General features: G+C 40.5%; 1 protein-coding gene across 2 annotated transcripts in view; it reads right to left on the reverse strand.

Annotated features, from left to right (window-relative positions):
* Positions 1-17,112, reverse strand: part of BTAF1 (B-TFIID TATA-box binding protein associated factor 1) — a 73,615-nt gene that overhangs the window by 47,392 nt on the left and 9,111 nt on the right. For both annotated transcript variants that reach the window (XM_087964236.1, XM_087964235.1), the window contains exons 2-4: positions 4,431-4,554; positions 3,172-3,286; positions 2,244-2,390 (exon numbers count right to left, since the gene is read on the reverse strand). In XM_087964236.1, the coding sequence (XP_087820362.1) occupies positions 2,244-2,390; positions 3,172-3,286; positions 4,431-4,554 (386 nt within the window). The remainder of the gene's footprint in view (positions 1-2,243; positions 2,391-3,171; positions 3,287-4,430; positions 4,555-17,112) is intronic.

The raw sequence follows: 17,112 nt of genomic DNA on the forward strand, positions 1-17,112 counted from the left end.
AATAAATAAATAAATAAAAGAACACCTCCAATGAAAAATTCATTAATTCCTCTCCCTCTGCTGCCTTCTGTGCTGCCCTTCTCTGCTCAAGAGAGCTCTGGAACTTTCTAGAACCCACCAGGGCTGAAGAGAGAACAAAGGATTGGAAAACAAGGCCTTATTTCACTCTTCACCAGCCAAGTGCAATTAAAAATGTAATTCTGTAAAAGGAGAAATTCTCAATCTATTCTGATACTACAAATATATAAAATCAAATTAATGCAACAAAAATAGAAGAATCAACGTTATTTCAAGGACATGAACATACACTGCTCAAAAAAATAAAGGGAACACTTAAGCAACACAATGTAACTCCAAGTCAATCACACTTCTGTGAAATCAAACTGTCCATTTAGGTAGCAACACTGATTGACAATCAATTTCACATGCTGTTGTGCAAATGGAATAGACAACAGGTGGAAAGCAGAGGCAGGTAGCAAGACATCCCCAATAAAGGAGTGGTTCTGGAGGTGGTGACCACAGACCATTTCTCAGTTCCTTTGCTTTCTGGCTGATAGTTTGGTCACTTTTGAATGCTGGCGGTGCTTTCACTCTAGTGGTAGCATGAGACGGAGTCTACAACCCACACAAGTAGCTCAGGTAGTGCAGCTCATCCAGGATGGCACATCAATGCGAGCTGTGGCAAGAAGGTTTGCTGTGTCTGTCAGCGTAGTGTCCAGAGCATGGAGGTGCTACCAGGAGACAGGCCAGTACATCAGGAGACGTGGAGGAGGCCGTAGGAGGGCAACAATCCAGCATCAGGACCGCTACCTCTGCCTTTGTGCAAGGAGGGACAGGAGGAGCACTGCCAGAGCCCTGCAAAATGACCTCCAGAGGGCCACAAATGTGCATGTGGCTGCTCAAACGGTCAGAAACAGACTCCATGAGGGTGGTATGAGGGCCTGACATCCACAGGTGGGGGTTGTGCTTACAGCCCAACACCGTGCAGGACGTTTGGCATTTGCCAGAGAACACCAAGATTGGCAAATTCGCCACTGGTGCCCTGTGCTCTTCACAGATGAAAGCAGTTTTACACTGAGCACATGTGACAGACGTGACAGGGCCAGGAGACGCCGTGGAGAATGTTCTGCTGCCTGCAACATCCTCCAGCATGACCGGTTTGGCAGTGGGTCAGTAATGGTGTGGGGTGGCATTTCTTTAGGGGGCCACACAGCCCTCCATGTGCTTGCCAGAGGTAGCCTGACTGCCATTAGGTACCGAGATGAGATCCTCAAGACCCCTTGTGACCATATGCTGGTATGGTTGGCCCTGGGTTTCTCTTAATGCATAACAATGCTAGATCTCATGTGGCTGGAGTGTGTCAGCAGTTCCTGCAAGACGAAGGCATTGATGCTATGGATTGGCCTGCCCGTTTCCCAGACCTGAATCCAATTGAGCACATCTGGGACTTCATGTCTAGCTCCATCCACCAACGCCATGTTGCACCACAGACTGTCCAGGAGTTGGGGAATGCTTTAGTCCAGGTGTGGGAGGAGATCCCTCAGGAGACCATCCGCCACCTCATCAGGAGCATGCCCAGGCGTTGTAGGGAGGTCATAAAGGCACGTGGAGGCCACACACACTACTGAGCCTCATTTTGACTTGTTTTAAGGACATTACATCAAAGTTGGATTAGCCTATAGTGTTTTTTTCCACTTTAATTTTGAGTGTAACTCCAAATCATAGACCTCCATGGGTTGCTACATTTGATTTCCATAGATAATTTTTGTGTGATTTTGTTGTCAGCACATTCAACTATGTAATGAACAAAGTATTTAATTAGAATATTTCATTCATTCAGATCTAGGATGTCTTATTTTGGTGTTCCCTTTATTTTTTTGAGCAGTATATCTCAAATGAAATAATTTCCTATGAAACAATGGGGAATTAACTGAGCTTTGAAAAGGAATATTCCATGAATGTAAAACCTGTGAGGAGTAATTCTGTCACCAAAATCAGGAGTTTCTATGTGAGCAGGGTGAAAATTTAGTTTCACTCGCTTAGCTGATAAAGATAGTAAGATTCTGGCAGACGTGGTTATCTGAATTATTAAGATGAGATCATGATTCAGTTAGCTGTAGAAGCAACTAAATAAATGTATTTAATCACAAGAACAGATTAAAAAAATTTTTTTTTACAAACACATGAAAAAAAGAGTATTGCTAAGTATACAGGACAACTTGAAATATTAAAGGAACAAATACCAGATGTATCATCCTGAACTTCAAATTCAGCACCAGCAGATCCAAGAAGAGAAGCGCCATGCTTTAAAAGTCGGCAAATATCAAATTTGTCAAAACGCAACCGATCAGAAGTAGAGGTGTCTTCCACCTGATTTTCACAGCCTCGTTCTAGATAAAAGTTAACAAAACTTAGAATGAGATCAAGGTAAAGGACATGGCCCAAACATAATTCAGACATTAATCATTTTGCTAACATTGTGAAGAATTAAATATGCAAGCACAGCGAAGAAAGAGATAATGCTCTTATCATATAACTGCTAGTTTCCCAATATTTAATGCCCCAAGAACATTTTTGGTACTTGCTATACTTCTTGCCCAACTGATTTCACTGATTAAAATTTAAAAAGTAAATAGAAAGACAGCAAAGCAAAGCACTACACTTCTGCTCCAAATAAAGCTTTAGGGACTCATGTAAACACCCAAGGTGTTCTTAGAAAATGAAAGTGTCTGGTTGCATCTTAATGCTTTTTTTGCGGGGGGGGGGGGAGCATGCCCACCTGCTCAGACAAAAATAAAAAGCATACTGAGATGGTACAGAGCATCAGGGGAGCTTAGAGGAGGCTTGGGGAAACAACCTTAGTGATTTGTTTTCTGATAAATGGAAGATGAAATTAGCCACCTGCATTATGTCAGTCATTCTGTGAGAAAGCATCTATAATATTTTCTCCATACAGTACTCCTAATTTGCCCCAGAGTCAAAAAAGCAGTAGACCCCTTATTATACAGAAGAAAAGAGGGCCCTTGTATTGTATCCTTCATTAACTTGCAAGCATGTTATATAGTTAAAAAGATGTTACAGGCAAGGTCTAGAAAAATTCTAGAAGTTGAAATCCATACGCGCACTATATACATATATAAGCAGAATTTTGTATAGCTCTCTTTAAAGCACCTTGCTTTGGCTGTGGAGTTGGATTCCATTCCGGTATATTTTTTACTATGGCTTCCACAGCTTGTCCAGCTGCAATGCGGGAATCCCAGTTTGTACTCCTTAAGTGTACCAATACCTTTAAGAAATTTTTTTAAAAAGAGTTATTCATATTTCTTACCTTAAATGCACTTCATTTAATTCCTGACTAATATTGCAGAATTTCTGAAGACTAAAAAGCTTTAAAAGGGTCAATAAATATAGGGCAAACCACTTTTAAAGATCTCCCATAAGCTGGCATTATCAAATGCTAGATTGAAAGTGTCAATATTGATCACTAAATTTAATGTCATTTTTCTAATTATTTGGTTTGTATGAAATTCTCTACAGAAATCTAAATATTTTATGATTATCATCAATTATATGGCTTTCTACGTTTCATATTATTATTATTTTTGCCAAAAACCATTTAAATTAACCTAATCTTTTAATGATTTGAAGACAGGCCACTAAAGAAGAATCAATGTCTTTTAAGAACATAGATAATACTATTGATTAGCAAGAGAAAAGACTCAAGAATTGGAAAAACAATAGCTCAGTAAAAAATTCTATGTAAAATTCAGCACATTCAATATCACTTCCAAGACAAATATGCATGGTGTTTAAAAAACTATGTCCCACCCTCTCAAATGGATATGGCAGAATGTTCTGTATTTTGAGAAACATTTATGGAGAAAATAATGCTATATTTGCTTAAAGCACCCATATTTTAGTTTTCCTGAATCTAGCTCCCCTTCAGACTCTAATCCCACCCATTTTAGTATATAGCCCTCAAAAGGCCTAACACAGTTCCCAAATTACAGAAATTCTGCACTCCTAATAAATAAGGCCAATGTATAAATACATTCATTAATATCTCAACGCACTCCTCAATGCTTAGAATGCTCTTTCAGTGATAGAATGCTACAGAAAATACAATCTGGCCTTTGAGAGGGAGGAATAAATCCAACACTGTTTTTTCCTCTGCTCAATCATGTTCAATTCTCAATGCTGCCAGCACAACCCCTGTAGTTTTCTCAGCAAGGCTTTTTAAAAGTGGTTTGCCATTGCCTCCTCCCAAGAGCTTAGAGAAAGTGACTGGCCCAAGGTCATCCAATTGGCTTTATGTCTAAAATGAGTCTAGAATTTATGGTTTCCTGGTTTCTAGCCTGATGCCTTAACCACTACATCAAACTCTTAGCACCAATGGTATAATTGCTTATAATAACATCCAAAGCATTTACCTTAGCCAGGAGATTATTCAATTCATGTGGATGAAGTTTTACAACCTCCCCAAGTTGCTGGGCAGCTGCTTTCCTTGTTACCGGTGTCGTGCCAGTGTCCAATAAGATAAAGAGGCGATCAAGCCTGACAGAGGGAGCAAGATAAACTATATAAAATATATATTCTGCCTTATCAATCTTAAAACAAAATACAATCATGTTTAATGAATCTACTACAATTGCCAACCAGAGTTTGAAAGAACTCCAGTTGTTGTTTTTCTTACGTTTCATAAAAGTATTGTTTAGAAAACTTATGAGAAAAAAACTCATGCTATTTCAAGTCAAAGGACTTATTTTTTTAGTTCCATGTTTAATCATCAAGTGGCGGTATACAATAGAAAGCATACTTTCTATTATTTCATCTCTCCAACTAATTACATAGAAATAGCTTTGGAGAAAATGTTTTATTTGCAATAACGAGATCTAATATCTAAAGTTGATATTGGGACACAAACTAATCCTTCCATTCCTACTTGCCACTACAGGTAGTACGTTTAGTGGTTGTTTGAAGTTATAATGGCACTGAAAAAAGGGACTTATGGCCGTTTTTCACCCTTGAGATCGCTGCAGCAGCCTCATGGTCACTTAATCAAAATCCAGACCCTTGGCAACCGACTCATATTTATGATCTGGGTTCATGTGATCACCTTTTATGACCTTCTGACAAGCAAAGTCAATGGGAAAGTCAGATTCACTTAACAACCGAAATACTGATTTAACAACTGCAGGGTTTCACTTAATGAGTGAGTCAAGAAAGATCGTAAAATGGGGCAAATCTCTTAACAAATGTCTCACTTAGCAACAGAAGTTTTGGGCTCAATTGTGGTTGTAAGTCGAGGACTACCCGTATACGTGAGCGCTTGCCAGTGGCAATTTATGCTAAAAAACAAAACAAAAGCTGTCTGTGCCTTTAACATAACTATTATAAAAACAAGGTACCTATATAATACCCCCACAGCCAAATTTTTGGGAACGATTTTTTTCAAATTTCTGCTGCTTCAATGTCATTTAGCAATCCAGAATCAAATGTTTGGAGTATCATTGGGGAAGCAGAAAGATCAATTAAGATAGAAAATTTAGAGGTATTTCTGTTCCATTCCAAACAGGTAAAGATTCTCCCGTATTTTTTGTTTTCTATTTGCTGTAATGATGCTTGATTTGGGGTTTTTATTAACTTTTTTTTTAAAGCTCTTTGGCTTTTCCATCTGGAGTTTGTTTTTGGCTTCTGAAATAAAAAGGTAAAGAACGCAACTCCTGTGACACACAGATTAAAACCACGTCATTTTCTTGTCTCTCTAAACAGAAAAACATCTGACAATGGATCTGCCTCAATACGATAGAATAGTCCTTAGCAGAGCAAGATTTGAACAGCTGGATTCTACGATTAAATACACACAATTCCACTAAGTGTCATCCTCTGAGTGTCTGCAATTGTAACTTCAAATATAGAAGATGTTGTATATGTCTTATTTGCCAACTAAATGCCCCAACAAGGGCTCAGTATTTACAGATATTATCTGACAGAGTCAGACAGTAGGACCTCAATAAGAAACTGTTTTATAGGTAGACCTTGCCTTAGATTGTTTAGTGACTGTTCAGTTACAACGGCACTGAAAAAAGCGACTTCTGACCATTTTTCACACTTCTGACCCCTGCAGCCTCCCCATGGTCATATGATTTACATTTGGATGCTTGGCAACTGATTCACATTTATGACGATTGCTGTGTCCTGGGCTTATGTGATTCTCTTTTGCAAGCAAAGACAATGGAGACCCAGATTCACTTAACAACCATGTTACTAATTTAACAACTCGTAAGTTTAACTGGTCACAAGTTGAGGTCTACCTGTATTTCAGGACAAAAACATTAAAACACAAAAAGGGTTCTGAGAAGAGGGCTCTCAATTGAGAACACATTTTATAGAACCTTCTGGGGATAACACATAAAGGTGATGTGCATTTACATGAATACATCAGTTCTATATTTCAGCATCCATTTTATTTTTAAGTATTCTTTTGTTATTCTATTTTATCTTATATTACTTTAACCTCCCTTACCTTGTTTTATCATCTTATTCCAGGGGTGTCAAACTCATGGCCTGCAGACCGGATGTGTCATGCGCTGGCCATGGTTTAGCGAACAGAAAAAAAGTTGAGATACATCATGTGATGACAATGTATCATTGTGAGTCTGACACCCCTGTCTTATTCTATTTACCTTACCTTTCTTGATTACATTTTGTTTTATCTTATTCCATTTTATTCGACTGACCCTCATTGTTCGTTGAAATGTTCAACTGACTAAGCAATAAAGGGACAATCACTATTACAATATTTTTGGCAACAGTGTGGAAGTACAGGTGGTCCTTGCTTAATAACCTCTCATTCAGCAACTGTTCAAATTTATGATGATCATGGGCGAATGGTCATGTGACTGTGATCCGGGGGTTCAGTCACTGCCTTACCCAAAATCACAATACTGCAGCATCCTGCAGTCACGTGATGACCATTTGTAGACATTCACTACCAGATTCCAACAAGCAAAGTCCATGGGAAAGCTGGCAAGAGGTCACAAATGGGAATTATATGTCACGTTTAAAGGCAGCAATTTTACAATGTGCCATTTAACAATGCAAATTCGTCCCAATTGCCATCATTGTTCAAGGACTACCTATAGTTTCCTGTTTTTCTTTGAGATGCATTTTATTTATTTATTTTTACTTTCCAGTTGGTTACAGGCATGGAATTCTTCGAGTACTGCTCAACACAATACTAACCAAACTCAAGCCTGCTTAACTTCTCAACGTAGACATGTTTAAAGAAGTTTAAAGGTAATAGCAGATGCTATTACCTGCTGAAGGTCTGTGGGATATATTTTATTATTTCACATATTTCCTTTCTAAAGCTTCCAAGATAAATTTGCCTGATCTTTTCAAATAACTGCATAGCTGCAATGTCGTGTGCAATAAATTGAACCTTTCCAGTTTTCTAAGCTTTAGAAGTTAAAAAAACTTGAATGCTGTTTACCTTTTCCCATTTTTAAAGTCCTTTTAACAGGTTGGATTAATAAAAGTTTACATAGAACAAAAATTATGTAAGAATTAAAAATTAAACGGCTACTAATGTTGTTTGTCAGTTTTGAACATCAGGAAATCAATTACCTATACAATGTAATTTCTGCAGACTAAAAGCTTATTTTAGTTTTGCATTCAACATTCTTTTGCATTTCTAAATACCATTTGTAATTACTGTTGTTCTTTCTAATTCTTCAAATCTTGTCGGTGGAATCTATTCACCCTTAAATAGCTGTAAATATTTCCCTCTTTTAGCTCTGACATGTTTTAAGATTAGGGTGGTTTTCGGGTGGAGATGCTCAGTTCCTCTTTGCTACCAAGGCATTAAAGAATCTTGCATACCTCCCATACATTAACAAATCATGAATGGAAATAAGAAGTGAAGTAGGATTACAGTTTGTTTGTTCCAGATAGGAAACAAATTAAACATACCATAACATGATTATGTACTGAAACAGGGGTTCACATTGACAACACATATTCCTTAATAGACATTTGAGAGCCTATTGCTATTCATATCATTATTATTAAAGGATATTGTTCCTTGGTTTTGTATACCATATTGCTTTTTTATAAGAAACTCAATATTCACTGGGACCATTTAACTTGAAATCTTATTGCATCTATATTATATCTCATATTCATATGTCCATTGTACTATGCTTATAATAATCCCAGTAGAAATTGAAAATATATACTTAAGGACAAATTTCAGAAACACTATCCTCAAATCATGTCATTATAATAGTTTTTATTGAAAAGTAGGCAAATTAGGTACTATGTTCTTCATAAAAAAAATTCTTGTGGTTACACAAGAAAAAATGTAGAGGTAAAATTAAAACCAGAATCTAGATTCTCTGTACTATTTAAGAGGGTATCACCTTATAGAGTGGATACAAATAAAATTTAAAATAGAAGTAACAGAAGCATGTGCAATTTAGAATCACATGGTTTTAAAAGATAAGATGCTGAAATATGCATTATTCAAATATTTACAATAGGCCTATTATGTCAATTCAAGCCACAACTCAATGAACAATGAAATGCTGTATTAAACAATAGACCACACAATCACTTTTATTTTAGAGAAGTAATAAAGATACAGTCATATAGGAGGGGAAACTCTGTATGCTGCCTTGAGCTGCTCAAAGAAAGGCAAAAAATTAAATATTTTTTAAAATTAAATGTATTAAAAATGCATGCAAAAACTATTAGCTCAGAAAAAATATGTGGCTGCTTTAACAGTTTAAACAGAATTCTTCATATGTACTACTGTACTGTACTTGCTGAAGCAACTGTTTTGGAAGATTTGCACAGCTCTATCTTATCACCTGCCAACTGCTTATTATAGGGAACAGTTTGTGCCTGTGTATTATTGGAATAAAGACTCGCTTTTTGGCTACATTTATCAAATGGTGATTATTTTCCCAATAGTGATCCTTATTTGCTTATATTATAAAAATGTTTCCATTTAAGTCTTATTATAATTTGATTTTCAATGTACAATGAAAGGTCTAAATTTAGAAGACCAGAAAAAGCTTAAAGGAGCACATTAAAATATTTACAAAGTAATATTTTGAAGAATTATAAACATTCAGTACTACCATAACTTGCAATTCTACCACGGATTTTTGCTTCCCTAAAAGAAATGAAGGGATGCAACAGCAGACAAAAAGGGCATTGGTACTTAACGCCCCTGCTCTTTGAGCTGCGAGGAGCATCCAGTAGTGGGAGGTGCTTCAGTCTCTGCTTGTTTAGGCTGGGCTTAATTTGCGGAACGCTCCTCCTCCTCCATGGGACTCCTCCCCAGCGTTCCCCAGTTTTGGCGAAGATGAGAGAAACAAACACCCTCGCCCTTAATACGCTAAAAATTTGTTGCCCGAACCAGGATCCCATCAGTCAGAAGAGGGTGGGGCTGGATGCTCTTCGCAGCACAAAGAGAACGGGCGTGTCAGGTAAGTACCAACACCCTTTCTCCCACGAGCTGCTCAGAGCATCCAGTAGTGGGACATACCAAAACTTGGGCTGTCCTACGGGAGGGACTCCATCTGTCTTGGGATCCCCTCCTGGTCCCTGTGGACCCATTGCAGAACCCTTCTGTCAAAGGAGTCTATTTTATAATGCCTAATGAAAGGCGATGGAGAGGCCCAGGTTGCGGCACAACAGATGTCAGTAATTGGTGCCTGCGTGGCCCATGCTGACGATGTGGTGGCGCTCCTTGTTGAATGAGCTGTTATGCCCCCGGGCACCTGTAGTGATTGAGTCTGATACGTTTTCACTATTGCAGCCTGTAGCCAACGGCCTATTGTGGAGGATGAGACCTTGCATCCCTGAGTGTTCGGCTGAAAAGACACAAATAAAGCTTCCGTTTTTCTGAAAGAGGCTGTGCGGTGAATATATATTCGCAACGCTCGCCTCATATCCAGCCGATGCCATTGTCGTTCCAGCCCTTGGTATCAGTTCTTGTGTCCTGTGAAAAGTTGAATTAACTTTGGGTATGAATGTAGGATCAGGACGAAGGATGACCCGGTCGGAATGGAAGACGCAAAGATCCTGTCTGATCAACAAGGCTGCCAGTTCCGAAATACGATGAGCAGAAGTGATTGCTCAAGAAAAACTACTTTATACATCAGAAATTGGAGACTTGACAATTGCAAAGGTTCCAAAGGGCACTTAGTGAGTGCAAGAAGGACCTTGTTAAGGTCCCAAGTGGGATAACAGTGAACAGTTGGCGGGCGTAGGTTTGTGGCTCCTAGAAGGAAACACTGTATGCATGGATGATGGGAAAGAGATAGGAGACCTTCATAAGTGACAACTGATGCCAAGGCCGCCACTTGTCTTTTCAATGTATTGGGTGATAATCCCGTCAAACCCCTCTTGTAAGAACTCTAGGATTTGAGCTGCAGATGGAGAAATGGGATCAATTTGAGACTTGGTACACCATTTGCAGAAACTGGACCACGTGGCATTGTAGATGCGAGTTGTTGAGGGGCGTCTGGCAGCTTGGATGGTGGCGATAACTCTGTTGGAAAACTTTCGCTCTTCAGACTCTGCTCAACCTCCAGACGGTCAGGTGCAACCATTGAGGGTCCGGATGTTGAAGAGGTCCCTGGGTTAACAAGACCCTGTCTGGCGGAATTCTCCATGGTGGTGATACGGATAGACTGCGGAAGTCTGCCAACCATGACCGTTTGGGCCAGAAGGGAGCTACCAGAAGCAGCTCCGCCCTCTCGTTGAGCAGCTTCTGGATGACCTTGGGGATCAGTGGAAGTGGCAGAAATGCGTACAGAAGCTCCAGGGGCCAACGGCAACGGAGCGCAATGAAATTCTCCACTCCTTGCGAGGGGTATCTGGAAAGAAATCTCGGGAGCTGAGCATTGAGGGGGGAAGCGAACAGGTCTACCACTGGCTGCCCAAATGTCCTGACCGCCTCTTGAAAGAGGGTCGGATGGAGGCGCCACTCCGATTGATCTATCGTGGCCCTGCTTAGCCAATCTGCTGTGTATTCGACAGTCCTGAAATGTGTTCTGCTCTGATGGAAATCAGGTTGCTCTCTGCTCAACGACACAAACGCTCCGCTTCTCACATGAGGTGTTTCAACTGAGTTCCCCCGTTTATGTGAGCTTTCACGGTTATGTTGTCGGTCAATATTAATATGTGTTGGTTGTGTACCTGTGGAAGGAAGTAGCGGAGAGCCAGGTGTACTGCTCGAAGCTCCAGCCAATTTATGCTGCACGACCATTCTATGGAGGACCAGCGGCCTTTGGCTGTGAGTGATTGATCAGGCTGGCATCGGTGGTGATGGTAAGTCTGTGGGGCTCTTTGAATAGACAACCTTTGTTTATGGCTGGTCTGGTCCACCAGAGGAGAGATATGAAGACCTGTGATGGAACTTTGACCTTGTATTTGGAGTTGCTTCGGCCGGATCACTGGTACGGGAGCAGGAACCACTGGAGGGATCTAGTGTGGAGCTGGGCCCAAGGAATAATAGATATACATGAGATCATCTTGCCTAACAATTTTGATAGATCAGCTAGGGACACCCTCATATGAACCCTGATCTCTTTAACTAATTGATGAATGCTGTTTTATCTATCTGGTGACAGGAAAATTTTGCCTTCCACTGTATCTAGGACTGCCCCCAGATGGATTAAATGAGTCAAAGGTGTTAAATGACTCTTTTCCCAATTGATTGAGAACCCATGTAGTTATAGGGATTGTAATGTAGTCTGAGTATCTATGACTGCTTGATGAACAGAAGATGACAAAATTAAGATATCATTGAGGTAACACTGCAGTCGTATGGGGACACCTCGGAGATGAGCAGCGAGGGCTGCGAGAACCTTTGTGAAGGTCCTGGGGGCAGAGGCTAGTCCAAAAGGAAGAGCCACATATTCAAAATGGAGATTATTATAACAGAATCGTAAAAATTTATAGTGGGAAGGCCGAATGGGAATATGTAAGTACGCCTCCGTCAGATCTATGGATGTAAGGACGTCACCTTTTCTGATACCAAGTAAGATAGATTGCAGGGTGTGCATTTTAAATTTGCGATATATTAAAAATTGATTAAGGCGTTTTAAAACCAAGATTGCTCTCCACCCCCCTGAACTTTTGGGAACAATGAAAAGATGTGAATAGAAATCTCGCCCTCGTTGGTCGGTAGCTACTGGTTGGATGGCTCGTATGTCCAGTAGGTGCTGAATAGCTGTTTCCGTAAGATTTCGTTTAACCAGGTCTCTGGAAAGAGGGCACGACATAAAGAAGTCTGGGGGAACGGATTGAAACTCCAGTGCGAGGCCAAATCTGATTGTGTCTCTGACCGAGGAATCAGATGTTGAGGAGTCCCATTGGTCCGCGAATAATTTAAGGCTGCCGCCAATGGGAGCCGGGTCCATGGGATTATCTTGGACCCTGGAAAGATCTATTTCCCGCTCCTTGGAAGGATCTCTTGGGTTGGCCAAGAGATGGTTGGTTCTGTATTGTTCGAACACAATACAGAAGCCTGATGATGGCAGATGAGATTCTGCCGAAATGTTGCTACAACTTTAAAAGTACAACTATAATGACGTGGGAAAATACCTGAACAAAGTTGAATACTATACATTTAAGTACCCGCCGAAACTTAAGAAAACAAATATATATATATATATATATATAAATGGATATCCTTTTCAAAATTAAGTCGTATCTCAACAATAATAATTTATTATTGTTATGATATTGCTAGATTATATTGGTATGATTATTATGATTATCTTAGTATTATTAATATTATCAAAGCGTATGGGTATGCAAATATATATCAAATTGGATGTCCCAATCAGCCAAATTGAGAATGCCTAGCAGGCCAAATTATCACTCACAGGCCTTCAACAGCTTCCCTGCACAGGCGGACGCTGGCCTAAGTGCTTGCTGTTGTGCCACTGGATAGGAAGAACTGTGAGGGTTGAGCCAACAACACGAATTAACAAAGGCCTTGAATAACTTAGAAACGAGGTTGTAATGATTCTTTGGGGTATTTTATGTAAAAAAAACCTTTAATCTGGAATAAAGATTACTCACACAGTCTATTGAATTAGCACTAAATGCGGCCACGCGGTCCCCTTACAGCAAAAATGGCGACCGGCAGTTATTTGTGGCGCGCACGCCAGCAACAATCTCCCGCCGTGAAAAGGGATAAGCTCCAACAGCTTTCCCTTAGGGCTAAACCAGCTGGGAGGGGTGAAAATAACCAGACGATTACACCTCCACCCCTAAACGGCGTTCTTGGGGGAAAAAACTTTGATACGACTCGGGAGAGAGTGAGAGAGAAAAAGCCACGCCGTTTGAATGTTAAAACGGCGCAGCGATCGCAATGACAAGGGTAGGGCTAGCGGGGGGGGGGGGGAGAGGAACGAAATCGAAGCCTCCCTGCGCTTAGGAGCGCAAGAAGCGCTTCCTGATGTGATCCCCGATGGCCAGTTGGCAAAGGCAGCGTCAGTACGTCAAAGAATAATTGTTAGAAGAAGAGGAAATTGACTGTCTACAAACCTTAATGAGAATTCTCCTGTTTCAGCCAAGGATTAACGAAAAGCACTGCCTATCTCTCACGAGGCTAAGCCAAAACTGGGGAACGCTGGGGAGGAGTCCCATGGAGGAGGAGGAGCATTCGGCAAATTAAGCCCAGCCTAAACAAGCAGAGACTGAAGCATCTCCCACTACTGGATGCTCTGAGCAGCTCGTGGGAGAACTAAATAGTCCACTGCTTGGATGCTCTAATCACAAATTCTTTTAAAAAAAAAAAAAAAAGCAAGGCATCACAGAGGAACACCATATAGATTTTTAGCCGGAAGGCTTTTGGCTGGACCTACAGAAACAAACAACTAAATGTTTAATCTTATTTTAAGCTCCAAAGTAGTCCTGGAATTACAACAGTAATTAGAACCAGAATTTCCATAGTTAATTGATGTGGTTATAAAGCATGAAGATACGTAGTATCACATAGTGATAACAACCCCAGGACTCCCAGTTGCTGTCATTAACTGAATCCCACCAGCCATTAGACCACTACTGGCTTGGTCCCTTCCAGTCCTGAACTGAGAGTAAAAGGTCAAGGTAAAAGGTGGCCTCCTCTTTAATCCCCACCTACCCACCTATTCCTTCCCCCATCTCTGCTCTTTTGGCCATCTTATAAGTCTGCCACCTTTGTTGGACTTGCGGCCTTGTACTCTGCTCATCCTGGACTCACTGATCCTGCCACTTCTAGCTGACCTTTGGCATCTTCTTCCCACTGCTGACAAGGGGTGACAAGCTTTCTGAAGCATCCTGAGAATGACATATGATTTTTTGAGAATAGGGCGAGAGGCCTTGGGAAGAAGGCCTGGCATGGTCAGCAACTGCTTCAAATTGGGTCAGGCCAGGCACCTATTGTCAGCAGCAGGAGGAAGTTGGTGAAAGTCGACTGAAGGTGGGAGAGCCAGTGAGAACAGGCTGGCAAGGCCATCAGAGGTGTCAGAGAGCAGGCCAAAAAGGCTGACTGAATGAGCAAAGCATTATGTCTTTGCACTGTCATTGCTGGGGTAGTTGGCTGCAGCGCTGAGCTTGAGATGGCACTCCTTAGCAGCAGTGCTGGGGTTGAGATAGAGGCCCATTTGGATCTATGACGGGGTGTCCAACTCACATCGTCATTGAGTTGTCACGTGACATATCAGGTCTTTCCACCCCCCTTCACTAAACTGAGCACATGACGCATCTGGCCCGCCGGCCGGGAGTTTGACAGCCCTGTCTATGACAACTCGCTGCGGCCAGCTAGTCTAGGACAATCCTCCATTGCTATGGGACAACTCACTGCAGGACAAGTTACACTAATATTGAAGAAATAGCAGAACAGAAACATTAAAGAAAGGATTCCAAAGGAAGGACAAATGAAATGTGAATCACAAAAAAAAAAAAAAAAATATTTTAAGTAATTATTGAATTGTTCCACAACAAGTTGTCCCATGGAGACTTGGCTGCAGTGAGTTGTCCCATTCAGTGACTCAAGGGTAGCCAGCTGAGACTTCTGAAGCTCCCAGGCCTCTATTTCAATCCCAATGCTACCACCTCCAAAGAATGAAGTGCTGCTGTGGAGAGCGGCCAAAATGGGGGAAGATTAGGGGTGGAAGAAGTTGAAGTGGTTGTAAGTGTGGGCAGGCACCAGAATTTTGTAGGGGTGCTAAAACAACTTCCAGGATTACACTTAAATACCACTCCTTCAATGAAGACTAGCTGTACTACAAAAGAGATTAGTACCATACAACAAAAACACCTTATTAAAATACCATTTGTTGGAGAAATTTAATAATGCAACCGAATGAAAATTTCCCTATTATTATGTGGATATGAACAATTAGCTTACCTACTATGATGACCAAACTTATTACTACACTATCAGACCAAATTTTAAAAATCTAATAGCATATAGAAGGTATGCTACTTGACTAGAGGGCAGAACAAGTAATAGTTAAGTGTGATGAGTCTGACTATAATAAGTTTTCAAAGACTTTTGATCCTGGCAATCACAAACACATTAAGATTTTATAAAGGCCTGTGAACCACTTAATAAAACAATAGCATTAAATAAAATAGCTTTGAAAATAATTAAAATCTCTAGAATTTGAACACACTTCGGGAATTATGTTGTTCAAACTGCAAAATCAATCCCATTTTAAACTGACTTTTTATTCAGGTTCTGAACAACTGTGACACTATTTTAATAACTTAAGCAGTTTGCATAGGAAATAGAACCTAAAAAAGAAGCAATTTACTTCTGATTAATTCCATACAAATTATTAGGTTTTTTTTTTCCTTAACATGGTACAAAACACAAGACACCAAGGCTGCATTTATTTTTCTCACACAAAACTATTTTATTGTACAAAATTAAGCTCCTATCTTATTCCACTGCATAACAATAAGTTTGCAACCATTTCTATTCTTATTTATAAATTTATATTTCTGTTTGTAGCATTATATTTTCTTATCTCAACTATTTCTTCTTTAAATATTTCCTTATTACAGTTCCTCTTTCATGTACTACCCTTTCTGGTCATAGGATTAATATGTTATCCGGCCCAAAAGTCCCATAAAATTCACGTTTTTATTCAAATGGACCATAATTTTATATTTTATAACATACACATATTAACATAATTACTTGTACCTATCACTACCTATAAGAATTGTATGACTTTATTTTGATAAGAAATGTTTATAAAGGTTTAAGATTGTCAGAAAAAAAACATTCTCTGACATAGTATTCTGTCTGTCACCATGGGTTGAGATATCAATTGCTGATGATACAAGCGCTGCACCTCTACATTTGGTGATCCAAGTGATGCTATGCTGTCTCTGCCCTCTTGCGATGTCTATCGGCCAGGGATGTCAAACTGGCGGCCCGCGGGCCAGGTGCATCATGCGCGGGCTACACCCATCCCAGCTCCATGAAAGAAAAAAACATCGCAATACGTCATGTGATGCCACAAGTTTGACACCCCTGCTCCAGGCTGTGAGGATGAGGGACAACAGACTGAACCCTCGCAAGACGAGTGGTCTTGGGTACATGGCTCCGAGTGTCTGTCATCCTTGGTTCTGGATGGGTTTCGCTACCCTGTCAGATAGTTCACAACCTAAGGGGTCTGCTGAACTCATGTCTCCTGCTCAAGGAGCAGGTGGCAGGCGTGACCAGGGTAGCTTTTGTACAGTTCCAGATTGTGCGCCAGTTGCAATCTTTTCTGGATCATGACTTAAGCCCTGGTCATCTCTCACTTGGACTTCTACATGGGGCTACCCTTGAAGTCCATTTTGAAGCTTCAACTGGTGCAAAGTGCAGCAGTTGAGAGCAGTCTTTGGGGCTCTTAGGATAGCCCATATTACACCTCTGCTCCACAAACTTGATTGGCTATCAATATGCTTCCAAGTGCAGTTCAAGGTGTTGGTTATGACCTTTAAAACACTTAATGGCATTTGTTCAGGCTACCTGATGAAGCCTGTCCTACTCACACGGTGGCAGGGAGGGCCTACTTTGGACCCCATCAAAGAACTCCCAAC

Source organism: Notechis scutatus, chromosome 4, assembly GCF_049901735.1.
Source record: "Notechis scutatus isolate UNSWTSFEM ecotype Mainland chromosome 4, rNotScu1.2, whole genome shotgun sequence".
Taxonomy (NCBI): Eukaryota; Metazoa; Chordata; class Lepidosauria; order Squamata; family Elapidae; genus Notechis; species Notechis scutatus.